This window comes from Lacerta agilis, chromosome 13 (genome assembly GCF_009819535.1).
Source record: "Lacerta agilis isolate rLacAgi1 chromosome 13, rLacAgi1.pri, whole genome shotgun sequence".
NCBI classification, from domain to species: Eukaryota; Metazoa; Chordata; class Lepidosauria; order Squamata; family Lacertidae; genus Lacerta; species Lacerta agilis.
Genome location: NC_046324.1, coordinates 26,741,109 through 26,768,923, shown reverse-complemented (window position 1 = coordinate 26,768,923; position 27,815 = coordinate 26,741,109). Strand labels below are relative to the sequence as shown.

General features: G+C 52.0%; 1 protein-coding gene across 1 annotated transcript; it reads right to left on the bottom strand.

The window, feature by feature from the left end:
• Window positions 1–132: 132 nt before the first annotated feature.
• SEMA4B (semaphorin 4B) lies at window positions 133–26,310 on the bottom strand. Its single transcript, XM_033167003.1, has 14 exons — window positions 26,135–26,310; window positions 11,373–11,533; window positions 10,414–10,476; window positions 10,137–10,235; window positions 9,255–9,366; window positions 8,864–8,980; window positions 7,968–8,128; window positions 6,293–6,471; window positions 5,447–5,597; window positions 4,989–5,202; window positions 3,088–3,203; window positions 2,443–2,609; window positions 2,244–2,329; window positions 133–1,816 (listed from the first exon to the last, which is right to left on the bottom strand). The coding sequence occupies exons 1-14, from the start codon at window positions 26,226–26,228 to the stop codon at window positions 1,029–1,031; spliced, it is 2,508 nt and encodes an 835-aa protein (XP_033022894.1). The 5' UTR covers window positions 26,229–26,310; the 3' UTR covers window positions 133–1,028.
• Window positions 26,311–27,815: the final 1,505 nt, after the last annotated feature.

Sequence of the window (27,815 nt, the reverse complement as noted above, 5' to 3'; positions counted from 1 at the left end):
GGGACCTGGAGGCTCCAAAGCACACACCGTGCCACCGGGGATGCCAGGGAGGGTGGAGAGGCAGGGATCAGGGAGCCTTTGCTGCTTTGAGAAGGCTGGGCAGCGTCGAGAGAAGTCAGGCTCAAGCCGTTGTCAAAGGAGACGTCAACTTTTATGTAAAAATAAACACAACCAACACACAAGGCTTGTGCAAGTGCACTTGTGGGAAGCGTGAGGGAGCTCTGGGGCTGCTGTTGCGAGTGGCCCATACCTGGCCTGGGCAGGAGGCAGCTCTGTGCTGGAGCCCAGGCAGAATTCACAGTGGCAGACAGCCAAACCTAGTGTTTGCAAGTGTCAGAAGGGCAGGCCTGGTATCTGTGTTTGGTGGGCGTGTGTCCCTTCCCCCTCGCAACATGGCACCTGAGCCCCTCTCTCACACTTCCACACACCAAGCAAACACCCTAAACATTCAACAGGTTCTCCCCCTAACCCCACAGAGTTCACAAGAAGCCAGACTCCACCCCATGCACACAACACAACACACCCACCCATTGAGAGAGCTCGCAGGTGCCACTCCTTGGCCCAGAGGGTGCTCTATTTGGAAGGAAATGCAGGAACTGGGCAGGCCAAGGACAGGGCCTCCTTCTGCAGCCTCCTTGCAGTCTCTCGTCCTGCCCCAGCCCAGTGGGGCTTGGGTCTGGCTCCTCTGACCTAGGACGACAACCCGGGCCAAAGTGTCTCCCCTTCTGCCCAGCTGAGCATCCTTGCAGCAGCCAGAGAGCAGGCTACCCCTGCTCCTCAAGGCTTAGGAGTGCCCGCTCTGCTCTCAGCAGGTTCTAGCCATTGTTTGCAAGGAGTCCAGGGCAGCGCGGAGAGGCACAGGTGCCCCAGCGCAGGGCGAGAGGACGCGGCCCAAGTGCCCAAAACCTCAGGGCCTCTTCTGTCGGTTCACAGTTCTTCGGGCAGTTCTGGTTTGGGCGGGGGCACCAGGAGCTCCTGGTTCCTCGGAAGGCTCAGCACAGCAGTGTCTGTGGAAGCAACAATGCGTCTCATACAACCGAGTCCCGGATCTCGGAGCCGAGGCGCACACGCGGCCGCTGGGTGGGAGTCAAAACCTCCACAACGCTTTCGTGGACGCTGAGCGGGCGTCGGTCAGACTCTGAGAAGGCCACAACGGGCTGCGCCGCAGGAGCAGCATGCAGAGGCGTGTTGGCCGCGTGGCTGTCGTGGAGGGCCTGGTAGCCCTTGTGGTCTAGGATGGCGCTGGGCGTATGGGCCCCATTGAGGGGCAAGTTCTCTGCGGGAAGCCCCATCTTGCGGGGTTTCTTGGGATGGGCGCTGGTGCACTTGCCCTGCTTGAGGAAGGTCTTCACGGCATTGCGGTGCCGGTGCAGCACGAAGAGGGTCAGGAGCGTCACTGTGACGGCAAAGGCCACACACATCACCAGGAACTCCGTCCAGTAGGTCTTGCCCTCCAGCAGAGCCGACATGCTGCTCCCTGCAGCCGCCGCCGAGACGCTCCTGGAGGTGCTGATGGTTTCCAGGGGGTTCTGGAGGGGCACGATCCGAGCTCCCAGCGTGGGCTCAACCCGCACACAGTAACTGGCCATCAGCTGCCGGAAGCCGCCCTCCTGCGACCAGCAGTCATATCGTCCCGCCTGGGTCGGGCTGCCCATCAGTACCAGCTCCCCTTCGGGAAGCACCAGAACAGCCGAGGTGTTGATGGCAACCCCATTGTGCAGCCAGTGCCGAGAAGCCAGGTTGGAGAGCTGCGGGCAAGGGAGCGACTGCACAGCGCTGGAGCCCAAGATCACCACCGCCTTGCATGGGGGCTCTTCTGCAGAGGGGAGAGAAGGGACACCCACCAGTTAGGCCCTGGGTGCCATGGGAAGGCTGCCAGGCAGCTGAGCCCAGGAGACCCAGTGTGGTGTTGGACTGGGGCCTGGGAGACCAGTGTTCAAATCCCCTCTCACCCATCAAATACACTGGCCGTGGCCTTGAGCCAGTCACTGCCTCTCAGCCTAGTCTACCTCATAGGGTTGTTGTTCTGAGGATACAATTGCGGGGAACAGAAGAATGTATGCCACCTTGAGCTGCTTGAGGGAAAGGTGGAATATAAATGTGATAAACAAATAAGTTGCCAGAGAGACTCTAGGCCAGCAGGCAGGACAGAGCCAGAAAGAGGGTGCCTGTAAACCCTCATCTCATTTCCCCCCTTTTGTTCCCAGAGTTCTCAAAGCCCCCACCCCAGCTTTGGTCTTTACCTGTGGCTGAGCTGCTGGGCTGCCCATTGCCCGTCTGGCAAAGCTGGGTGGCATCAGCCCGTTCGATGTCCTGAAGCCGGCTGGGCCTGGTGAGAGATGGAGGCAGCAATAGTGAAGGGAGAGGCCACCCATGGGTTGAGGGGGAGGGGGAGGAAGGAGATGGGCATCCCCACTTAAGCCTGGTGGAAGAAGCACTCACCCTGCATGAGGCCATGAGCGGTCTGGGAGAAGTGGATGGCAGGCCCCTCCGCTCCAGATGCAGAAAGGGTCCCGAGACAGGATGCATTCGGCACAGGTCCGGTACATGCTGCAGTTGGAGAGCGGCACTTGGACGAGAGCAGTGTAGGAGGCAGCATAAAGGAGGCCCTGCAGGGATGACAGGAGGAGCTAAGTCAGGGTTGTTCCACAGAGCAGACCCACCGTGCCCCCTGTAGGTCACCTGTCAGAGGGTCTCCAGTCTTGCAAGCCAGTCTTGCAGCACCTGACCCCTGTGGGTAGAGCAGCTGGCCATCAGGCAACAGAAGCTCTCAAAACCAGCCCTTGAAGCAAGTCCTTCCCACTGTGCCTAGCTAAGGGGGTCCCCTGCCGGTTCAGCAGTATCTGCCTGAGTCCAGGCTAGCACACAGCGACGTTTCTGGGAAGGAGTGGAGGCAAGATATGGCACACCTTTCCCTCCAGAGACCCCAGGTGCCCACGCAGATCAAGGCAAGGGTTGAAGCTCAGGGCTGAGTCCTCTTGGAAGGCACACAACCCCCAGACTGGCCACTTCTCTCTCTATGGAGACAGCTTCCCTCTTCTGATGAGGATGCTGGCAGGAGTTTCCCAGGATGCCCCTCTGTCTTACCTGGGCGGGGTCCAGAAGCAGCTTGAGGACAGGCTGCCCAGCAGGGAAGAGCTGGATCTCTTCAATGATCTGGACCTGCTGCTCCGTCACCACAGCCTTGTGCAGCCAGCCGTCATCTGCAAAGCAGAAAGGGGAACACAATGATGAGGGTCAGGACAAACAGCTGTCTCCCACCCTGCCGGCCAGTCCCACATGGCAGAGCTCCATTCTCTCCCTCCCCACCTGTCCAGGGCCAGCCACAGAGAACCAAAACCTGCATGTTTGAAGAGAGACCAACAGCCTTCCCAGACACCTGACAGCCTGGTCTCTCTTGCTGTTGGGCATGTTTCCTGCCTGCTATTCTGAGTAAGTGGAAACGGCACAGAGTCCCCTTTGTGGCCAGATTGGCCTTAGGTTGGGCTAGATCAAGGTTTCCCAAACTTGGGTCTCCAGCTGCTTTTGGACTACAATTCCCATCACCCATCACCCCTGACCGCTGATCCTGTTAGCTAGAGATGATGGGAGATGTAGTCCAAAAAACAGCTGAAGACCCAAGTTTGGGGAACCCTGGGCTATCCTGTCAACAGCCTTTAAGACAAGATGTGCCTCACTCTGCAACACTCTCCCACTGACCTCTCCCACTTTTAAATTCAGCATAGTCTCTAATTCCTCCCCCACCTGATTCAGACCCCTCAATAGGCGTCTTAAAGAATCATAACACACATGGCAAATTGAAACAGGGAAAATTCTGAAGGCAGCAGCAAGAACAAAGAAGCCAGCTGTAGAATGAGAGACTTGGAGTATAATAATAATAATAATAATAATAATAATAATAATAATAATTACTACTACTACTACTATTATTTATACCCTGCCCATCTGGCTGGGTTTGCCCAGCCACTCTGGGAGGCTTCCAACAAAATATTAAAAATACAATAAAACATCAAACATTAAAAACTTCCCTAAACAGGTCTCTCCCACCCACCACAGGGCAGCCACAGCAGTCCAGGCAATGGAGAAGGTGGTGGAGGTCACTATCACCACCTTCCTGAAGATAAGCAGGCCCAAGCCTGGTCAGGGCCTGGGTGGGGGACCTCCTGAGAGCCAGGTGCCTGCTCCCTTGGGTTCCATGATAGGGAGGATAGAACTGAATGTCAAGAAAGGGGGCAGCCCGGGGCACCTCCAAGAGTACTCCATGAGTACTCAGGACGCAGCCCTGCTCTCTGCAGGATGCCTCCTCTCTAAGGATGCTTGGAGCAAGTTTGCAAGAGAAGATCTAAGCCATTTGGGAGGAGAAACGTAAGAAGAGACCTGCAAGATCAGGCCAATGGCCCATCTGGTCCGGCATCCTGTGTTCACAGCAGCCAACCAGATGCCCATTGCGGGAAACCCACAAACAGGACCAGAGCACAAGAGCCCTCTCCCCTCCTACGGTTCCCAGCCACTGGCAGAAGCATTGTTGCCTCTGACCGTGGAAGCAGCACATACCCATCGTGGCTGGTAGCCATGGAAGGCAGAGGACCTTCTTGGTAGTGGCACCCACCCTGTGGAATGCCCTCCCATCAGATGCCAAGGAAATAAACAACTATCTGACTTCTAGAAGACATCTGAAGGCAGCCTTGTATCGGGACATGTTAATGTCTGATGTTTTACAATTTTTATGTGCTGCAAGCCACCCAGAGTGGCTGGGGAAACCTAGCCAGATGGGAGGTGTGTGTGTGTGTGTGTGTGTGTGTGTGTGTGTGTATAATTATTATTATTAATAATGCTCTCCTCCAGAAAGCCAGCACCTTGGAGGGTCCATCCTTCCCTTTGCCCAGCTATGAACCATCTCTTCCTCCTCCTGACATTCTAGCCATTGCCAGTGGGCCTCCCCCCCTGCCTCCATCCTCCCAGCCGCCGCCGCCGCTGCCACCACCCACCTGTGCCCAAGAACAAGACATTGTAGGCGCGGTGCAGGCCTTGGACACGCTGGACGCTGATCTGCTGGTAGCGGGCATGACCTTGCAGGAGGAAGAGCGGCTGGCTCCGAATGGGGCTGCTCATCAGGAAGTGGTCCTTGAGGTAGTTGAGAACCCGGTCGGGCATCTGGAGTGAGGAGGTGATCTTCATCCGCCGGGCCTGGCTGTTAATGCACTGTGGGCAGAGGGGTTGAAAAGAAAGAACCATCTTGAAGTGAGGGGGTGGGCGGCAACAGCAGCAGCAGCTTAGGTTGTCCAGCACTGGACTCTGGCAGCCCCTACCCTCTGCAGGATCTCAGGCAAAAGCCAAAGGCAGCCTGGTAGCCTTCAAGGGGGAGGGCAGGCAGATCCACCAGCATCAGTCCCAAGGCTTTCCCGCTCCCAAGCCCATGGAGCTGGTCGCTGGGTGATGGACATACCGCTCCAGGTCGGGGCTCTGGCACAGGGTGGGTGTCCGTGTACCACTGTTGGGTCTCCCGGTTGACTTCCTTGTACAGCCCACTGAAGGCTTCCTCCACATCCGCCATGGAGAAGGCACAGACTGCAGCGCCCCCAGCGCCCTTCCTGTCCCTGGGAGAGAGGAGGAAGGAGAAGGAGGGTCAAGGATGGGACAGCTGAGAAAGAAGAATGTAACATTTAAACTACTATAACCTCACTTGTCAAGGACTCGGGTGGCGCTGTGGTCTAAACCACAGAGCCTAGGGCTTGCCGATCAGAAGGTTGGCAGTCTGAATCCCCGCGACGTGGGGAGCTCTTGTTGTTTGGTCCCAGCTCCTGCCCACCTAGCAGTTCGAAAGCACGCCAGTGCAAGTAGATAAATAGGTACCACTCCAGCAGGAAGGTAAATGGCGTTCTGTGTGCTGCTCTTGTTTCGCCAGAAGCGGCTTAGTCATGCTGGCCACATGACCTGGAAGCTGTCTGCGGACAAACGCTGGCTCCCTCGGCCTATAGAGCGAGATGAGCGCTGCAACCCCAGAGTCGTCTGCGACTGGACCTAACGGTCAGGGGTACCTTTACCTTTACCTTTTAACCTCACTTGTCATTTAATATAATTTTGTTTGATCTATATGCAGGAGTTGGTAAAGGCACAGCTGAGGGATGAGGAATTTGCTAAAGAAAAAATACCAGTAGGTGTTAATTAGAGATAAATCTGTTAAATAAGCAGTATGTAAAAGGGGAAGAAATGGAAATATCTGAGAGAGCGGGAGGCCAGTTTTTTTGGGGGGGAAATGAGCCCACAGAGGCAGCCTCCTCTCGCTGCTCACCACTGAGAGGTGAAGACCCCATAGAAGACGGTCTCTGCCAAGCTCTCGCCTGGGGTGAGCACAAACATGTCCTGCAGCACGTTGAAGGGGAAGCCGTCCTCGGGGTGTGAGCACAGCAGCTGGGCCTTCAGGAAGGTCGTCCACCGCCTCTGGAGAACACGCTCACCCCCAACGTCGCCCTGGCAGGGAGAGAAAGGGAGGGGTGAGGGGTGGTGCTGTCATGCCAAGTTGCAAGAGCTGGGCCTAGAAAAGCCACAGTGTAGCAGGAAGGACATCTAATGGGCTTTTAATTTTGGACTTGAGACAGGCTTGGAAGACGGTTAGACTTGGGGCCAAATGAGATGTAGCTAGATGCAAATTGTACTTCCCTCCCCTCCCCACCCACCCACCCAATGGGAGGAGGCAAGTTCCTGCATCCCAGATGCACACATCTAGTTTGGTCCCAAGTGGTATTACGTTACAGAGCAGAGGTCCAGGATGCCCAGAAGAATTTTCCCTGGCAGCCTATTTGGAAACACCTGCCTTGTTTTGAGTCCTTTGAGGGTGTAACTGGATCCACTTTTATTTGTAAGACAGTCTAGGATTACACTTGCAGTAAAGAGTGGTGTAGTGGTTAGAGCATGGGTAGGCAAACTAAGACCCGGGGGCTGGATGTGGCCCAATTGCCTTCTCAATCCGGCCCACAGATGGTCCGGGAATCAGCATGTTTTTACATGAGTAGAATGTGCCCTTATATTTAAAATGCACCTCTGGGTTATTTGTGGAGCCTGCCTGGTGTTTTTAAATGAGTAGAATGTGTGCTTTTATTTAAAATGCATCTCTGGGTTATTTGTGGGGCATAGGAATTCATTCATTTTTTAAAAAAATATAGTCCGGCCCCCCACAAGGTCTGAGGGACAGTGGACTGGCCCCCTGCTGAAAAAGTTTGCTGACTCCTGGGTTAGAGTGTCGGACTGGGACTCGGGAGACTAGGGTTCAAAATCTCCACTTGGCCACAAAGCTTACTGGGTAACCTTGGGCCCATCACCATCTCTCAGCCTAGCTTACCTTACAGGGTGGCTGTGGGGATTAAATGAAGGGGAGGAGAAGCCTGTAAGCCACCTTGAGCTCCAGGGAGAAAGAGGTGGGATTTAAATGCAATAAATAAGAAATGCTTCAATAAAACTTTGAGAGGAACTGGTTGAAACCTGCTGCACATAAAAAATCGAGTTCTCCACCTGGGACAGAAAGGTGGATTTTAATTTTTTAAAGCTCTCCTTCCATGCTGAACCCAGCTGGGAGCTTCCAGCTGCCACTTGCTGTTCCTGCTGGTGCCGAGAAGGCATGAGAGAGCAAGAGATGGGCACCAGGGGGCACTGCAGGCCCAGAGAAGGCAGCAAGGGCAGCAGCATATGGCTAGTTTATTAGTTTATGACCATTATTCTCCCAGGGAGAAGCACTTGTAGAATCTCCTGCCTCAGGCGCCAAAAAAACTCGGCCAGCCTTGGGCACAATGAACCTTGACTTAAGAGGGCGGGGAGGACCATTTACTGCTCTGGCTCAGGCAGCAAAATGTCTTGGGCTGGCCCTGGCTCAGCAGAAGGGCAAGGTTGCTGCCTCCTCCAAACTTTTGCAAAGAGCAAAAAGAGAAAGGGGGAAAATATCCCGGTCCCCAAAGAGACGAAGCCCTCCTCACCTTGCACACGCGGGCGATGCGCGACACCACAGTGTCTTCAAAGAAGTCAAACTCCTTGCCACTTTCGCTGAAGAAGAAGTAGATCTTGTCGTCATCGTCCCCCTGGGGGCTGCTGGGTGGGTGGCTCTCTCTCAGGTAGGCCGAGCCCACAAAGAAGGGATCTGTGGCACATAGGAACACAGGAAGCTGCCTTTTACAGAGACAGACCATTGGTCCATCTTGCTCAGCATTACCTACACTGGCTGGCAGCAGCTCTCCAGGGTTTCAGGCAGGAGTCTCTCTGACCCTTACCTGGAGATGCCATGGGGGACTGAACCTGGGACTTTCCACATGCAAGGCAGATGCTCTGCTGCTGAGCTACAGCCCTCCTGATGGCAAAGAGGCAGGCCTTTCTGCAGTTGCTCCCTCATCCCATTTATCCGGATGCAAGGAAGAAGCTTGGAGCCCCCCATCCCTATGGCGAGTCCAAACCAGAGCTGCAGAGGGTCTGGCCAGTGGAAGAACACCTTGGCTTGAAGAGGGCTCTTGCGAATTCACTCCTGCCCCCAAGACCATGGGAAGGGCCAGTGAAGGTCTTGATGTCCGAGCCATTTGAGGCAATAAACATGCTCCCCAGTCGTTTCACTGAGCAGCGGAGCCTCCCTGCTCACTCACCTCCTCCAGCATCATGAAGGAGAGGACCATGGATGCCTACTAGCCACAAGGCTCTGCTCTGCATCCACAGTCAGAGGCAGCCATGCTTCTGAATACGAGCTGCTGGAAACCGCAGGAGGGGAGAGGGCTCTTGTGCTCAGATCCTGCTTGCAGGGTTTCCCTTTGGGGCCTCTGGTTGGATGATTGACTAGATGGGCCTGATCCAGAAGGCTCTTCTCATGTTCTTACGCTACCCCACACACCTTGTAGCCAGTTGAGCGAGTTCTCGGTCTTGATGGCCTGGCGACTGCCGTGACTCCGCAGGATGGTCGGCTCATTGCCTTGAAAGTTGCTCACAGTCCCCGCGTATAGTTCTCCATCTGCCAGAAAGCATGCCCATCAATCAGGGAGACCCTCAGAGCCCTTTACCAGACACCCAGGGACAGTCTCCTCTTCCTCAATGCTTTAGAAAGACTTGGCTGGCTCCCCTCTCCCTGCTGCATTGCAGGGGACCAGACTAGTTGACCCTTCGGGTTTCCCCCACGTCTATGATTCTATGACTCTTCCAGTCCTGGGGGTGGCCCAGGCCCTTCCCTCCTTGGTTCCATGGAATGAAGGGAGGCAGCCACTGGCTATAACCCAGGATCTCCTTACCAACCATGATGGCCGTGGACCTGTATGCAGGATCAAAGGGGCAGCGCCCTTTCCCGTCCTCCAGCAACAGCTTCCCGGAGGCCTCTCGCTTCAGGCTGAATTCTGGAATGTTCTAAAGGGGAGAATGGTGCAGTCAGGAAGATGCCAGGAAGTATGTATTTGGGGGTAGTGTTGAGGCAAAAACGTTTGATTTCTGTTTTTTAAAAAGGTGTGGGGGCTCAAATAGGCCAGGAGACAGGACCTAGCCTAACCCTTCCCACTAACCCCAAATAGTAGGGGCTGGGGCTTCCCTGAACATGTAGACTCTAACTATAGGGCCGTCAAGAAGACCCTTGCACAGCCTCCAGGTGCAAATCCTGCCAGGGTCTTGGCCTGTGAGAGCACTAAGTTGTGTTTCCAACACTACAGCAGTCAACAGCAGTTGCTCCTTCCCAGAAAACAGGACTCCATCCAGGGTCTGCCCACAACTGGCAGCTGGAGGCTTCTTCATGAATGGGGCTTGATCCTGTGCGAGAAGGTCCACACAGGACTGGGCCAGGCTGCCCAGGGAGGTGGTGGAAACCCCTGGCAGGACAAACATCTCCAAAGGGCATTTCCTTGATCCTGCTGAAGAGTGCATGGGAGAGTCTCTTGAGCCAGATCAGCCTCTGTCAACTTGGTGCCCTCCACATGCTATGGACTACCACCCCCATCAGCCCCAGCTTGCATGTGACACTGCTGCACTGGCTGGGCTGCTGGGAGTTGTAGTTTGAAATACCTAGAGAGCACCAGGCTGGTGAAAGCTGAGCTGGTTGGCCCAACCTGATACAGTTGTTCTGATTCTCCAAGGTGAGGGGTCCCATACTGGCAGCAAGGTGTGCCTCCCCCCACAAGCTTACTCACAATGTAGGTGCAGGTGGGGCTGAAGGCGCTGGTTCCACAGGTGTACAGGTGGGTACTGTTCAGCTGCAGCAAGATCTTGATGTAATTGTGACAGTCTCTCTGCACAGGACAGAAGAGGAAAGCTTTGAGCTCCGCCTAACTCAGAATGCCCCCCAGCAATGGAGGGGATGCCTTGAGTGGGTCACAGCCCAATCCAAGGGGCAGAGGAGCCCCCCTGGCACAGGAATGGCAGACCCACTTCTGGTAGGGAGGGGGGAGTCACATCCCTGGCACTCACCTGGGGGTCTTTGCCCTTGAAGACACACTGACGCTTCTTTTCTTCCTCAGCCCCCCACAGCAGCTGCAGGACAGAAAGAGAGGCAGTGACCAGGGGGCTCAGTCCAGGCACTCCCCTTGCCTCAGTCTAGGGCGGTTTCTAGAATGGCATTTCAGAGCCATCCTTGGCAGGCTGTGAGCCCCAGCAGTGCCCCTCTTGCCCCATTCCCAATGGACCCTTGATTTCCCAATCTTCCTTGATTTTCCCACTGGTACTTTCTGGGGCCTCTCAGTGAACTTCAGCTGTGGCAGTCTCCTGCCCCAAAGGACAGCTCATCAGCTGCAAGGGGGACCAGCCCAGTGATGTCCAGTGCCAGGGCTGCAGATGCATTAAATGGAAAACCCCAGCATTCCCCTAAAGTTTAAAGCATTTGATAAAGCGGGATATCAAATCCAAACTCCTCCTCCTCCTCTTCTTCTTCTTTGACCCAAATATTATGGCAAGAGCAGAACCCTGGCATCTAGAGTAACTGCCATGGGGCAGGGCTAAGGGAAGCAGCAGCAGCAGCTGCTGCCCAGTCCTCCTTTGGCACCTGGAAGGCCATGGGGTGCTGACCAGCATTTCCAAGATGTCCTCAATCAAAGGTTGAAGCAGCTTGCTTATAGAAAGACCACAGGCTCCAGGTTGCCAGTTTCTGTGCCTGAACCCAAAGAGTGACGTTGTGTGTGGCAATGGTTAGGAACCCTCCCAGGCTAGGAACCATCAGAGGGGGAAGGAGAGGCAGCCTCTGCTGCCAGTGTTGAGGACTGGCTCCTTGACTGCTGCCCAAACTGCTTCCAGGATGAGTAGGGACTTGCTGGTCCCATCAGACTGAGAGGTATAACAGAAACAACCAGCCAGCCCATCAGCTTTGCTGCATATTTCCACTGCACATCTGAACTGGGGGGCTCTAAAGTGGCCGATGGGCACCCTGCACTTACTTTTTGGTGCTGTGGCCCAGGAGAGAAGGAGGTGGTGTTGAGGGCAAGGAGCCTCTCACGGGCACCCACGTACAAGGTGCCCCCATCTGGGCTCAGCAGCATCGTGGTGTAGTTGGTGATTCCAGGCTCTTCAAAGCGGGTCAAGAGCCGGAGGGGGGAGCCTGGGGGGAAGGAGGTAAGAAAAGAGAGATGGCCTATGAGTGGCAGGTTGAACCCCAGTGTCCCAAGCAGACCTGCCCCCTCACCAAGCAGAGAACAAAGGCGCTGCCACATTTCAACAACTTATCAAGTGTGTCTCTATTGCACCTTCATTTGTCAAAACAAAGCTCAAAGTAGACATAACAGGTCAGAACTCTCCAAAAAGGCATTTGAGTGTTGCAAACAACATTCAGTATTGCAGAATGCCCAAGAGCAGCATTTTGCTCAGGGAACTGGCCACACACAAATACAGAAAAGGTGAATGAGTTTCAATAATCCAGTAAGGCAGAAGATGAGAGTCCAGCCTTTTCGGATTATCAAAAGCAGTTTTTTTGCTCCCAGTCTTTTCTACCCACTACAGGTTTTGCAGTTACTTTTCTCTCATGTCCACCTCTGTGCTGATAATGGCAAGGTTGCAGATTTGATCCCCATATGGGACAGCTGCATATTCCTGCACTGCAGAGGTTTGGACTAGATGATGCTCAGGGTCCCTTCCAACTCTACAGTGCTATGGTTCTATGGTACCTGGTGGCGCTCGTGGTGTTGTTGTCTCTACAACAGCCTTGGGCAAGGCAACATTCCCAGAGACTGTGGTGTCGCACATGCCAAAATCTCCACAACTGGCTTACTGGTTCCCTCTTGCATATATGATGGAGTTTTATTTGGGGGTGGGGTGGGGGTGGGATGAGGGACAGAAGATGAATGACTCCCCAAGGCAGAGCTGGCTGCTGCTCGAAATTCACCTCCACACCTGGGATGACTCTGCCTGTGCTCCTTTCCCCTTCCGCTTCAGAGCAAAGAGGTGGCACCTGACTCTGGGGGAAAGACCCTCCCGCAAGGGCCTGGTGGCTTCCAGTCAGGGCTCTTGCTAACAGGAAATGACTCACCTCTACCTGAGGGTACCTGAAACTGCTGGATGATTCAGCTGCAGTGCAGGATGAGATCCTATTGAGTTGTGGGGGGACAGGACCCTGTGAGTCACCCATTGCCATTCTTGGCCCAACTCCTTGTGGGGCACTGGCACCTACCCATTTGAACTGACACACAGCTGAGGCCTCAGCTTTCAGCCCCAGTACCTCTCATTTTGGAGCGTAAGCCAGAGTTACCATGCTCTGGATGCCTAGAGGACTGGCTGGGGAGGCTGGCGGGGTCTGTGTAGCTTCAGCAGAAGGGAGGGAAGGGCAGAGCACCTGGGTGTGGCACCCATCACAGGGACTCTCCCTGGGAGCTTGCCTGCAGAGTCTGGGAACAGCCTCAGTGCTAGATTGCGAAGCCCCACCCAGGTGACCTTGGGTGACCTTCCCTGTTGCACAACTTCAGCTCTGCAGCACAGCCTGTTCTGTGTGTTTCAAGCAAGCCTGTGCCTGATTGTTTGCCACTGGACAAGTTCCAGCCCGTTCCTGCTCCTGCTTCACTAAAAGGCTGAACAGTTCTCCCAGCCTTGCTCTTTCTCCTGGGTGGCAACACAGGCCTGGTGTAGGTGAGGGCAGCTGGTGCTCCGGCCCTGCCAAGCAGCTTCTCAACTTCAGCCCACACGTGGCTCAAAGAGTCACACTGTTTGTCCCCAGCCAGCCATGGGCAACAGCCATCTCCCTGCAGCTCTGTGGACCGTGGATGAGAAAGGAGGAGCCTCCAATGCCCTTCTGCTGCTCCTTTGATAGCTGAGGGGCTCTGGGAGTTTGGAAATTCATAGAATCATGGAAGTGTAGAGTTGGAAGGGACCCCAAGAGTCATCTAGTTCAACCCCCCACAATGCAGGAATGTAAATTCCTCTTTAATAAACTAGAGCAGTGATTTCCAAACCTTTTCAGGTTCCACAAACTCATCCCCAGTGTCTCCTACCTTACCCTATAAAAAGCAGTATTAAGAAAAGCTGTTTGCATGATCCACTAAGGAAGGTAGTAAGTAGCACAATGACATTCAGAACAGTAACAACTGCACACTTATTCAAAATCTAATTAAACTACTAGTTTAATTAAGTCAACAAAATTGATGAACCTGATCCAGTGACACCAGCTTTTCAAAGTCTGATAGACAGGGAGCCCCTGTCATCCCGTTGCCTCTTGGTGTCCCTCTAGGTCAGGGGTCAGCAACCTGCGGCCCATGGGCCACAAGCGGCCCATGGGGGTCGTTTAACTGACCCATGGACCCCCGCCACCTCGTCAGGGACCCCCGTTGCCTGCTTGGTTGGCTCCCGTGCGCTGCACTAAACCGGCACGGAGCAAAGCAGGGACCGCCTTCCACGACACTGGCCAGCTTCCCATTGGCTGCAGGAAGCTCCTGCAGCCAATGATGGAAAGCTGCGCACACCTCCTATGTGGCAGAAGGAGTGCTGGAAATAGCATTGGCACATGCGTGTGTGCGCGCACTCCAGCCCACTGCGGCGTAAGCGAGACCGTGAATCGGCCCAAACCACAAAAACTTTGCCGATCCCTGCCCTAGGTAATCTCAGTGCCCCCCAGGGAGTGGTACTGCTCACTTTGGAAATCACTGAATTAAAGGATAACAGAGGGGTAGTCCACTTATGGGTCACCAAAACAGACAGGAAAGTAAATGCATCACCCCAAAGAAAGAAAGAGGACACTGATCTGCATAAAATGTGCATGTGCTAATTTAAATGTACAGATGCAAATTTAGAAACAATTGCTGTCATTTAAATAAAACTACATCTCAGCATAACGGGGGAAGTCTGTGGCCACGTGAGCACCCTCAGTCTGCTGCCCAGGTGGCATGCCCCCCCCCCAGCTTCTCCATCTTTAAACTTGACTCTCTGATGCTTCAAATACAGAACACACGACTACCTTCAGATTACACTGCTTATCCCCCACCACTGCATTCAAGTTTGGAAGCTGCCTACTGAAACAGGCAGTGCTACATGAACACCCCATGCATCAATCACCTGAGTGCCTGCACACCTCCATCAATCCACCTTGTGACACTCTCCCCATTCCACCTGGTTCTCCCACAATACAAGCCTCATCTAAAACCTGCCAGCCAGGCCTAGCCAGGAGAAAATGCTTGAATCTGGTTGAGAACCTGAAAGGTGGCACTTTGAGCACTGGTGTCCCTATGAACTGGGCAAGGAAAACATTCCCACACAGGTGAGTGTGAGAAAGATTCAACGATAATTGGTCTCGCTGGTGAGGCTGTGTGGGTGAGCATCTCACAGGTACAGTGAGGGATCAAAAGAACACCTGGGAGGACATTCAGACACTGATGCCTCTTCCCAAAGACTTCCCAGCTGAGAGCTTTAGCAGGTGCCTGTCCCCCAAGGGTGACTAATGCCCTTGAGCCTCACAGGTGGCATAGGTGTGATACAAAAGGGGCAAAGGGACAGCAAGAGTCTGTCTTGCCTTGTTTTCCCTGCTAATTACTCATCATAGGCAAATGAGAGGAAAGAGGAGGAAACCAAAGGAGCTCCAACCTCCCCACAGGTGACCTGCTCTCTTGCAACTGAGTCACCCCTTGAATGTGTGACAAAAGGTGAAGAGGACTGGAAGGAGGGACTGTCCCTGGATAACTGGCCATGCAAAGAAGCAGCTGGCCAGAGTATCAGGGCACTCTGCCTGTGGGGATACCACTGGGCCTTTATTGATCTCATGGGCAGAAGAAGCAGGAACACATTCGAAGAAACTCTGGAATTAAAAGTGTGGCTCGTCAATGGAGACCTGGAGGGACGGTGAGGATCTCTCTCTGATGCAGAGGCTGGGCAGCCATTTGAGCAGGGGGCAGATCCTGCTGGCTCTGTCCAACCCCAGGAAGCTAAAACATTCATCTATTAATGGAGTTATTCATCACTTTTCACAAAAGATGCCTCAGAGCAACATGCAATTCATACAATACGAATCGTTTAAGAAACACACACGCCAAATACACAAATACCAAAAAGTGCCCATTCATCAATACATATGAAAAGGTCAGAAATCTAATTTCAAGATAATAAAAATCAAGATAATAAACTTTTCCATAAATGAATGGAAATGGTTTGTTGTATATTTACAAGCAAACTGTAAACAGATAAAGACATTGGCAGGATTAGTGTAATAACTGGCAGTTTAAAAAAAATGTATATCCAAGTAGATGAATAAAAGAATAAATTAAGATAAAATATGCAGGGAATGATGAAAATAAATTTAAGGAACCGCAGAAAGAGGAGGAAGTAAGTCGAGGTTTGAAATGTTAGAACTACTGTTAAGCTATTGTTGAAATGTATACAACTGAAAAATCATAAATAAAAACTGTAACAGAAATCAAATGTTATGAGCCAGAACCTGGGGACAAAAGCATCTAAATTTAGGGACTATAAACTGAGCATGATGGAGTCAGGTGGGCCTCCCTGGGTAGAGCATCCCTCCAAGGGGGTGGGCAGGAGGAGACACCAGCCAGGCTGCGCCCAGCTCCTCTCTTCCCTTTTCCCAGTCACATCACCTTCTGTCCCTCAAGCTGTTCTTCCTTATCCCCAAGAAGCAGGACGCTGCCACATGCCTGGACCTAAGGTAGGCATGTCCAAAGTCCGTTTTGGGGGCCTAATCTGGCAGTTTATTTCCTGGGGTAAAATAGTAAAAAAAGCTCAACAACTTCAATCCTAAAAAAAGCTCAACAGCTTTGGTCGGCCCTCACACATGTTCACTTCATCAAATCTGGTCCTCTTTGAAAAAAGTTTGGGCATCCCTAAGGGAAACTTTGCAGGAAGTCCTGGGGCTCCATCAGCAGGAAGGTCAGGCTGGGCTGAGAAGGAACAGCTGGCTCAGCCTCTTCTGTGCAGCACAGAGAGGCCCTGACCCACAACTAGGTGCCAGCATTCCCAGGGGCCCCTCTTGTATCCAACTAGGCACAAAGAATGCCTAGTTTGTCAGCTGGCTCTCACAGGCAAGATGTCATGTCCTCCCCTGCCTCTCTCTCTCTCTCTCTCTCTCTCTCTCTCTCTCTCTCTCACACACACACACACACACACACACACAGCCTTCACCAACCCATAGCCTTCCAGATGTTTAGGACTATAAATCCTAGCAGTCTCAGCCTCCATGGCTAGAAGACAGGAGTTGCATTCCAAAGGATCCTGCTTGGCAAAGGTTATGCAACTGTGGAAGCCAGGAACTGAGGTGCAAGTCACAGGCCAGGCTTCTGTGCCCCCCCCCCTTTCTCTTTGCCTCTCGCCACTGTGCCCTGAAGCCTTGACTAAGCTTGAAGCAGGCTTACAGACAGCACAGAGAGCTGCATCAGCAAAGGGACCCAAGAGTGGCTAAAGGTAGGCCCGGGGGGGGGGGAGGCAAGGCTTTACCCTGCCCCAGCCTGTCCATAAGCCCATCCAAGCAAAGCAAAGCGCTGGACAGAATCTCCCTCCAGCTCAACAGTTGCTCCTCCTATGGGATTCTCCATAAGATTCAAACACTGGGACAACAAGCTGTGCCTGGCAAGAGATCTGTGAGCACAAACAGAGCTGGCTGGGTTTTGCTGAGGGCAGCACAATGCTTTTTGGCAGGCTGGATGAGCGGGTGGGATTCAGCAAAGCCCCTTCTATCCCAGGAGAACAAGTTTAGCTGCGCTGAGGAGAGGAGAGGAGAGGATGAACACAGTGAAAGGGCTATGAAATCACAGAGGGGCTAGCTGCATTGCTTTCTAGAGACCACGGACTCCTTCTGGGTGACAGACAGCAGCATTCTGGGAAGGCTGGAGAGGCCCCGATTCTGACAACTTCCACCAGCAATTTTCCCATTGCTGCATTTCTCCATGCAAAGCTTACCTTTAGAAATGCCTTGCTTCATAAAGTTAACCAGCAAGCGAATGAATTGGCTGAGTGCAGCAGCACAGTGGCAGGCCACAGCTTAAAGTCAAAGTTGCAAATAACTTTTTCAGGCGACTCTCCATAGGAGAGTCTCTAAGGTGCTACTGGAAGGAATTTTTTTGCTTCTCCATAGGAAGGGCAGATATTATTCCGCTCAGTTCTTCAAGCAGGCCAAAATTTCCTTCAAATCCAAATTTAATATAAAAGGTAAGTTCAAACTGTTGAGCTGACATCTCTTGAGACAGTTACAAGTATTCCCATAAAATCCGTTTCCAAGAATTGCTCTCATTTCATTTGAATATAAACCACACTGTGCCCTTTATTGATCTCCCCACCACAATCAAATGTTTCGTCTTAACTACTTTTGGCTATTGAAAACACATTTGAAGTGTCTTCCCATCTATCTACAAATGTAAAATTAAATTACAAGTTTTGTTTACTAAACGTAAGTCAAATCAACACACACACACCCCATCTCTAAAATAAAACCTCAATTAAGAATATTCTGCTATGGAAAAGAGGGACATACAGGTATTCACAAAGGAAGAGGAGAAGTCTTATCATTAGTCAGTAGTCATCCATCATAATGGCTATATGCAACTGTGCCTAAATACCAGTTGCTGGGGAGCAGCACTCCCCCTCCCTGCCCTGCACCAGGAGAGAAGTTGTTGCTTTCATGTCCTGCTTGTGGGCTGAAGGCATCTCTTTGGCTACTGCAGGAAACAGGATGCTAGCCTAGATAGGCAGGGCAAAGTTTGAGGCGGCCGCTTCAGGCAGCTAGCTTGGGGTGTCAGGAAGACCCAGGCCAAAGACCTAGAGTAGGTGTGGAGTGTATCTGTGGCCCTCTATCAGCTGCAGTCAGGGTGGCCAAGGGTCAGGGAGGATGGGATTTGAAGTCCAACATCTGGAGGGCCCATAGATTAGCCATTCCTGATCTAGGACATTTAAAAATCTCAACCCTGAAAGTATGGAGAAGGAAAATTACCACTCCCCCAAAAGCATCTTCTCAGAATGCTTTCCTGGTCTGTTAAGCCATTGCAACCCCTGGAATGCCCTCCCCTTGGGTAATTTGTGAGAAGGAGGCAGGAATGACCTTTAAACAACTATTTTAAAACGTTATGTTTACCTAAGCTGTCTTGAACTCTGACTCAAAGTTTTCTGTTTTGCAGATTACTCAGTTTTAGTTTTCTCTAGTTTTGGGACATTTTTCTGAGTGGTGGTATTTGCATTGTTTTTGTGTCAACCATTTAGAAGCATTTATTAAATTAAGCAATGCAATTTTTTAATAAATAGAAATAAAATTATATGGGTGTCCAGCAGGGATGGGGAACAACAGAAAGCTCTCCAGGTACTAGACTTCAAATCCCAGCAGCCCTAGCAGCTAGCATGGCTCATGGATGATTGGAATTGTAGTGCAACCATTTCTGGGGAAGGGGCACATGTTCCTCATCCCTGAGAAAAACAGCTGACTGTTGAAATCCCTGCTTTTCTGCAAGTGTTCATAGAGCAGGATAACAGTAAGTTTGTGGGGCAGTGCAACAGAACGGCTGAGAGGCCCAAGCACAGCGTAGCTAGCGGGAAGGTCAGGCATGAAGAGGTGAAGGAGAATTACCAGAATTTGCCTGCTGGAGCTGGGCCGCCCCATGACTTCCTGCCCCTTGAATGGCCACAGCAGCAGCTGGACAAATCAACGCCTCCCAAACCCACTGATAACACAGCCAGCTTGTGTTTACACAGAAAACAGCCAACATCTCAGAGGGCCGCTGCAGGCATTGCGAAAATTTTTAACAAGAGACACAGGGGGAGTGTCTCCGGCTGCCCATTCAGTGTCTTGTGGGGACCACCATGGGGCAGAGAAAGGCAGAGTCCATCATATTTTAATGTGTAATGTTTTATTATGTTTTTATATATGTTGGAAGCCAGCCAAAGTGGCTGGGGCAACCCAGTCAGATGGGCGGGGTATAATAATGATAGGAGGAGGAGGAGGAGAAGAAAAGAAGAAGAAGAAGAAGAAGAAGAAGAAGAAGAAGAAGAAGAAGAAGAAGAAGAAGAAGAAGAACAACAACAACAACAACAACAACAACAACAACAACAACAACCACCACCACATGATCAGGGAGGACCAGGAAACTCCCTCCAACCCATTGGACACAAAGTGTGATGTTCTGTGGGGAGGGGAAATGTGCACTCTCCCCTCCAAATACTTGTGCAGTTCTGAAATTCAAGTGTCATGCAGAAGTTGTACAGTATTATGTTACTGCTGTAAAAAGTGAGGGCATCTAGTGAGCAGTCTGGGCTCTTCTAGAACCCTAGAGCCTGATCAGGCCACCCATCTCTCTTCCCCTCCTCAAACACAGTCACTGCAGTCTCCACACTACTCTAGTCCTCAAGAGGTTCCCCAAAGTTTCAAAGTTGAAGGGATCCCTTCCAGTATAGAGTCCAGAATTGTCAAGTGTTTTTATGAGGGTGGTGGTGCCAGGATTATAGCAAAATAAAATAAATAAATAATAATAATAATAATAATAATAATAATAATAATAATAATAATAATAATAATAATATCCTGGTGCCTTCCAGTTGTTTTTTTACAGCTGTGCTGGCTGGGCTTGATGTGAGCTGTAGTCCAAAACTTCTGGACAGCTCCAGGCTGGGGAAGACTGAAAACAGAGCAGTCCTAGCAGGGACCTTATTGAAGGAAAGCGACATGAAACATTTGTGTCTTAAAGTGGTATTCACTGTGAACCTGACCAACTTGGATGCAGCTCCTATGAAGGTGTCTAGTCTCTTTTTGGGATCAGTTTCAACTGAGGATGCCTGAGGATGTGGATAAAGCACCTGGCAAAGGTGTGGCTGACCACACCCTTGATCCTTGCCCGTCTTGGCTATTGACAGCTAGACAGGGGATGAGTGGCATTGGCTAGATCAGGGGTCAGCAACCTTTTTCAGCCATGGGCCAGTCCACTGTCCCTCAGACCATGTGGTGGGCCAGACTATATTTTGAAAAAAAAAAAACCCTCAACGAATTCCTATGCCCCACAAATAACCCAGAGATGCATTTTAAATAAAAGGACACATTCTACTCATGTAAAAACATGCTGATTCCTGGACCGTCTGTGGGTTGGACTGAGAAGGTGATTGGGCTGCATCCAGCCCCCAGGCCTTAGGTTGCCCACATGGGTAGAATTTGTGCTTTTATTTATTTACATGAGTAGATTGTGTGCTTTATTTAAAATGCATCTCTGGGTTATTTGTGAGGCATAGGAATTCGTTCATTTCACACACACACACCCAAAAATAGTCCAGCCCCCAACAAGGTCTGAGGGACAGTGGGCCAGCCCTCTGCTGAAAAAGTTTGCTGACCCCTGGGCTAGATGGTCTGAGAGGTAAGCAACACTTCTTTCAGAGAGTGGGTAGTCCTAGCTGCCTTGAAAGAGGTGGCTGAGCAACCACATCTTAAGAAATCCACTTTGGACCCAATAAATATGGCCATTTACTGTCCAGATAGTAATACTCCCTTGGGGAAGGGACTTGGAGAAACTCAGCTGCAGGCATCTTGGGAGGACACTGAGGGTAGAGCAATTTCAAGCTGGGTGTAAGCTCAGTTTTGGTACTGAAAACACCGTGGTTGCCCTGATAAATGACCTCTGTGATTCTCTTGACCCGACTAAAACTATTGATATCTTTTGATATCACTGGCCACAGTGTATTGCTGGACCAAACATGTAATTGGGAATAGGGGACACAGAGACATGGAGGTTCTGCTTCTATTTGCGGAGGCAGTTTCAGAAGATAACGTGGTAGTTTTCCACTTAACTCAGTTGCATTTGTGCTTTGAGGGTCCCACAATATTCCATCCTACCCCTACCCGCCCCTCCAGCTTTTTACAAAGCTGCTGGATGCAGTCAACCTGAAATCACTCTTGTGCAAGACCTCAGTATTATTTTTTAAAAACTCAAATGGAAATGGATATTGCTCCCCACTAGCCAGGGGATAAGTGGCACTGGCTAGATCAGGGGTCAGCCCTCCATTTGGCCTGTTGTGAAATGTGATAATTAACAGCTGCTGACATTTGCTTGTGTGCTTCTGGTGATTTTTGATTTTTTTTTATTAAAAAAAAAACCTGCATGTGCTCAGGTACAGAAAATCCTGTGTGCATGTCCAGAATAGCACAAATATATCAATCTCTGCCCAACAGAATGTGCAGCAACAAATACCCAAACAGTGTATGGAAGAGACTGTACCAAGAAACTGGATCTAAATGGCTCATTTGCAATATGACACCCTCATCTGGAAGCGCCCCAAGATTCCTCCAAATACTACAAGACGATAAACATTCAGGAACAACACTGTTTTATTTACAGAAATCTGCTGTCTAGATTTGTCACTGCAATAAGAAGCCAGCCACATCCTGACTTCAAAGAGGCCCCAAGGAAGGATGTTCATCTAAGCTCTTGCAATCACCCTCTTCACACATGATCTCTGTCTCCTGACATACAACAAGAGTGAACCATGCCCGACCCTCCCCACTCCAACACAGAGCGACAGCGAAGTCCTCCAATCAAGAGAGCAGCTCACACAGGCCACCTCTGTAAACACTGGGAGCTCCCGCAACTGCCCTAGAAGGCGATTCTGTGGCTCTCAAGGCAAGAGAGAGGAGCTTTCCTCCAGCCTCTCCCAGTTGCCCCACTTCTCCAGCCCTGTGGCCTCCCAGAAGCAGGAAGAAACTAGCTAACAAAGCTGACCACGTGCCTGGGAAGTTACTAACGCTTTCGTCTCTGGGTGATGAATGGGATCTGTGATACCAAAGATTACTATTTCTCTAAGAGCTGACTTCCTGGTTCCAATATAGTCTGTGTACTGGGAAGTGGGAGAGTTGAGCTCAGTTGTACTGATGTTTGTGCATCCCTCCACTTTTAAAAAATCTCTTATTCTTATTCTCTTATTCCAAACATAGTTTTGTTTGAGTTCATGACATCTCTTGTGTGAAGCTGAAATGCTGCAGCATAATACTGACAGTGAGACTGGGCCAGAATATAACAGATGTGCTCAGAGACCTGCATTGTTTGTCGATTTGCTACTGGGCCAGGTTCAAGGTGTTACTGTTAGCATACAAATAAAGCCCTTAATAACTTGGTACCAGTCTACCTGCGAGGTTGCCTTACCCCATATGTGACCTCTTGACCACTTTGATCTGTGGAACTGTTACAGGCGTCACATAATATCTGTTCCACATTTGTAGTAACTCAGTCTTTTAGGGTGGCAGCCCCTACAACTTTGGAACTCCTTGCCTATTGAAATCAGGCAGGCGCCTTCGCTGTACTCTTTTCAGTGCCTGCTAAAAACATTTTTGTTCAGACAAGCCTACCCAGACATGTTAGAATGCTGATGTGTTTGTTAGTTCATTGCTGCTTTCTAATTTTTTGAATGTTTTAATTGCTTTGCTAATGACCTTGCTGTTTCATTCTTTCTGTAAACCACTTTGAGGTTTTCTACAATCAAGCACTATATAAATTTAATGAACTAAATAAATAAGTGAATATAAAACGTCTCTGTGTTAGCACTGCCAGATTTCCCAGTTCTGAGGCTTCTCTGCTACTCTTGTGTTGTCCTCCAAATGCCATTGGAATAGGACTCCAAGCAAAAGCGTGTGTGTGTGTGTGTGCACGCGCTCGCAGAGAAAATGCAGAGGTGTGTGTTGCAAACTACAATCACATAGCACTTGCGAAGTTCCGATTATCCCTTAGAAAAGCCCCAGCTCACATTCACCAGCAGAGGACAGATGGTCCAACTATGGGAAAGGCAAGAGGGAAACAGCTAAGCAGGGAACAGGAGGCTTGCCTCTCCCCGAGGAACAGGCACCTGCCTGTCAGTCTGGATGAGCCAGCTTCCACAGGATGGTGATCCGTGGGCACCAGCACAGCACACATCTGTGACTCCGTACCTCGTCACAGGGTTGGGCAATCTCTCGCCCTCGCTTGTGACCCAGAAGGGGCAGAGGGCCACTCCCACCAGTCTATCCAATCCAGGAATTTCCTGGTCTAGACTCAATAGTATCACAAACCATTTGACAACTTTGTTGCTGCAGCAGCTCTCTAGGAAATGAGTGAATATGAGGGGAAAGGACTGGGCTGGCCAAGTTCCTACACCAGCAAAAGAGAGTCCAAAGGCACAACCAAAAGACAACAGTGTCCACGAAAGGGATCGGCTGTGATGCTTTAGGGAACCATACCTTTGGTCAAGCAAGAGGAATTCAGGACATGGTGCTGTGGGGTTCAACATTCCCATGGACACTGAAAACAAGGCCCTAAGAAGAATGTGGATGCTGGATCAGGCCAAAGGGGGTCCATCTAGCTCAGCACCCAGTTCCTCCAGTGGCCGACCAGATGCCCCAATGGGACCTGAGCACAATGGCAGCAACTCTCTGGCATTTAGCAACATTCTGTTGACAACAGTGGAGGGAGAGCATAGCCATTGTGACTGGTAGCCACTGGCACCAAGAATTTGGTATCTTCCTCCATGAATTTGTCTAATCATCTCTTAAAGCCTCCATAAGAATGTAAGATCAGGCCAATGGCCCATCTAGTCCAGCATCCTCTTCTCACAGTGACCAACCAGGTGCCTGTGGGATTTGGGAACCAGCAGGATTTGAGCACAAGAGCACCCCCCCCCCTGCAGTTTCCAGCAACTGGCATTCAGAAGCATTGCTGTCTCCAACTGTAGTGGCAGAGCACAGCCATCATGGCTAGTAGCCATTGACAAACCACCTCCATTAAAAACTGGAAAAGTTGGTGGCCAACTATGCACCTGCTCTGAACCTCAAACTGTGAAGCTTCACTAGAAAAAATTGCCCTCTCTTTCCCTTGCAAGCTGTGGGAAGAGAAGGAAGGAGATGCAACAGCTTGTCTGACTGCAGATGCTTCTAGCTTGGGTCCTCCAGGACATGACATGTCTTCCTTACTGCTGGGGCAGCCAACTGGTTTCTATGAGGGGAGTAACAGCAAGAGGGAGCACAGTCTTCCAAACTCCAACCCCTTCCTGGTCAGCAAGAGGCATTTCCAGGTAGAGGCACCTAGGTGAGCCCATCTCATTTCCCAGTGGCTTATTCCTAATCAAAGTCCTGTGAAGCACCCTTATCAGAAGGGATTGTTTTTGAGGTCACATAGGGCTGTGCCCTGTGATGAGCGCTTCCTATAGGCAAGTTGTCACTTGATGTGGCAGCTGTCAGAAGGATGGGTTCCTCTTCCTCAAACCCACTCAACCTGCACACCTGGCCCTGTGTTGGAAGAAGCAACCTGCAAGCTGAGACAGCACTTTGTTGCCTCTTGCACGCACACACCCAACCAAGGCCGGAGGAAATAGCAGCCACCCCAAAGTCTGCTCACTAGATGGGTGTTTTGTCTTATACCCAATTTTGCTAAGCAGTTCTTTACTACTAATCCCCTCCATAAACCAGCTCCCCATATAATTAATGGTTTTCACAAAAGAAAGTATTTCAAGGAGGCCACAGGTGAGTCTGTTGGGACCATTCGGGTCACCCACTGCAGCTGGCACCTGGCTGGCACATGCACAGGAGCAGACCCCAATCCCTCCCTGGATCTCTGGAGGTCCCCAGTAGCTACCCAGCCTCTATTTCATCAGCTCCACTGAAGCAAAATGCAGTTGCCAGAAAAGCTTGTTGGGGCAGGTCCCGCCACCTTCAGACAAAACTGAGGGAGGGAGGGTGCTCAAGCTTCTCCTTCTCTTCCTCTTGCCCCCTGCTGGTCTGGGGAGCAACAAAAACACAGCCCAGGGAGAGTGGGGACTGCTGTGGATGTGGGGTAGCAGCAGTGGCCTTGACGGACCACAAGAGTGGTTGCAGTGACCTCCCAGGGGAGGAAGGACCTCCTTCACTGCCCAGGCCCTGTGGAGCAAGAGATGTTGGGGCAGTCACTGTCGACCCCCTGAAATGCGAGAGGCTGGCAGCTACTCTTGCTCTGGCAATGAATGGGAGTGCCCAGGGAACAGGGAGCCCCCTTCTCAGGCTCAGCCCACGACTGCTGCAGGGTCAGCTGGACTCCCCTTCAGCTCCAAAAGACCCCATCCACACAGACATCAGCTGTCCGAAGCCACAGTTTCCCCAGGGACATGCTCAGGAGCCCCTGGCCAAAGCCCCCCACTGGATCAAAGGGGGTTGGTACTGGGTGGGCTGGAAAACAAGGGTAACAAAGCCCTGGCCAGGGTGCTTTTGGTGCCACCCACCCACCAAGGTGCAAGACATGTGTAGCTATCATATGGATGCTGGCCAGAGTCCGGCCATGGGACAAGTCAGGTCCAGCTCCTGATTTCATGGAGCGGCACTGCTCTCCAGTCAAGAAATCCTTTCCTAAGGTGAGAGGTTGGGTTAGATGGTCTTGGCAGCCCCCTTTCAAGGCTTCCGACTCCAATGGGGAGAACAAAAGTGCCAGGGCAGTCCTCGCCACGTCGAGGAAGAAGCCCAAAGCGAAAGCCTCTTCACGGGGCCTTTCACGGTATTCGGGCTGTGTGTGCTTTACAAAGAACAGAAGGAAAAGACCCTGGGCTCCGCGTCCTCCAGCCCCCGCAAGATACTAAAGCGTCCCACCAGCCTGCAGAGATCTTCTCCCCACCAGCAGCATGAAATATCAGCGCCCCCCACCAACTAGACCCGAAGGGGCAGGCCGAGAGACCAGCGTCGGTCCGGTCCCCGCCGCTTCCCCGGCGAGGAGCATCCCTCGACGGGGCCTCCGCTGTGGCTGGGCCGCCCCCAACCTCTCAGGCTTACCGAGGCGCAGGCTCAGGCGCGGCACCGGCTCCTCTTCGGCAGCGGCGGCCAGGAGCGCTCCCAACAACAGCAGCGCCGACTCTCGGACCCCCATGGCGCGGTGGGTCCGAGGGGAGCGGGGCCTGGGCAGCGGCGGCGGCGGGCCGCGGAGCGTCGGAGGCTTTGCTCGCTCGACCAGGAAGGCAGGCAGGCGGGCGGATCAAGTTGCAAAACTTCGGAGCTGCTCTGGCTGCTGCTCTTTCTGGTTCCTCCTCCCCCGTCGGGGAGGGAGTAGCCGCGCCTCCGCCCCCTCCCTCGGGGAGAGACAGGTCCGGACCTGAGAGAGAGAGAGAGAGGGAGAGGAGGAGATGTGGGGAAAGTTCCGAACACCTTCCCCCGGCCGTTGAAAGCAGCCGTGAACGTCCCTTTGCTAATCTCTCCCAGAACCGCACCACTCCATGCGGTTCCTCCTCCTCTCTCCCGCCCTCCAAAACTGACGCCCCAATCCCGAGCTAGGCAGCTATCCTCGAACCAAAGCACACGGCAGCTTTAGCACCCATGGGTGCCCCTCCCGCCAACCCCAAAACCGCAGCCCAAAACAAAAGAGCCTCTTGGGCCCAAGGCAACCTCCCTCCCTCCGGGGCACTATGACAAAGACAGCCCCACCCCGGCGCCCCTCCCCTCCGACTCTTCCTTGGGCTCCATGCCTGCTTCTCCCAGGAGCTAGGCTGCTTGGGGGCATCTCAAGGACACCCCACTGGGGTGTCCGCATGCCCCCCGCACTGGGCCAGACCTCCCTGGCAGCTCCTCTGCCCTGTGGGCATTGTTGAACTCTGGGCTAATCTCCATGCTCTCCTGGGCACCGTGCCCACCCCGCCCTGGCAGAGCGCCCAGGCAGGGCTGGCAAACAGAGAGGGAGAGACACACAGACTGTGGGGCCAACCAGCAGGGCAGCCTCAGAGAGGCAGGCCTGCAACAGGCTCCTGCCTGTTCCCCTGGCAACTGGCCCGCTGCTCTGAGCCTGCCCTGGGCACCTGGCTCTGCCCAGTCTGACCCTCCTTCTCCTCCTGGGTTGCAACTCCCTCTGGTGCATCAGCAGTGAATGGCTGAGAGTCCACCCTATCAGCTGCCTGGGTCAGGGACCACATTCTCCATCAGCAGGGTGGAAGTAAAATATGAAATATCAACACCATCATTACAACACTCCTGAGCAGGGATCACACCCCTTTCCTTGATTTTGTTTATGTAAAATCTTATCCTGAATGAGCTGAATCTCTTAACACAGACTCCATCTGCCTTGGAGGGTGGAACCTTGAAGATTATCATGTCCCAGTGGGTGTCTTGCTTTTTCTCTGTAAACAAAAGAACATCAGGAAAGCCTATTGGATCAGGCCAATGGCCCATCCAGTCCAGCATCCTGTTCTCACAGTGGCCAACCAGATGCCTGTGAGAAACTGGCAAGCTGAACCCAGGCACCAGAGCAACTCTTCCGGCTTGTGGGTTCCAGCAACTGGCATTCAGCAGCATTGCTGCCTCTTAAGTGCGGGTGCAGAGCAGAGCCATCATGGCTAGTAGTCACCAATAATAGCCTTTTCTTCCATCAAATTGTTTAATCCTCTTTTACTGCAGTCTGGGTTGGTGGCCATCACTGGCTCCTGTGGGAGCAGTTTCCGTAGTTTAACTATGCACTGCATGAAGAAGT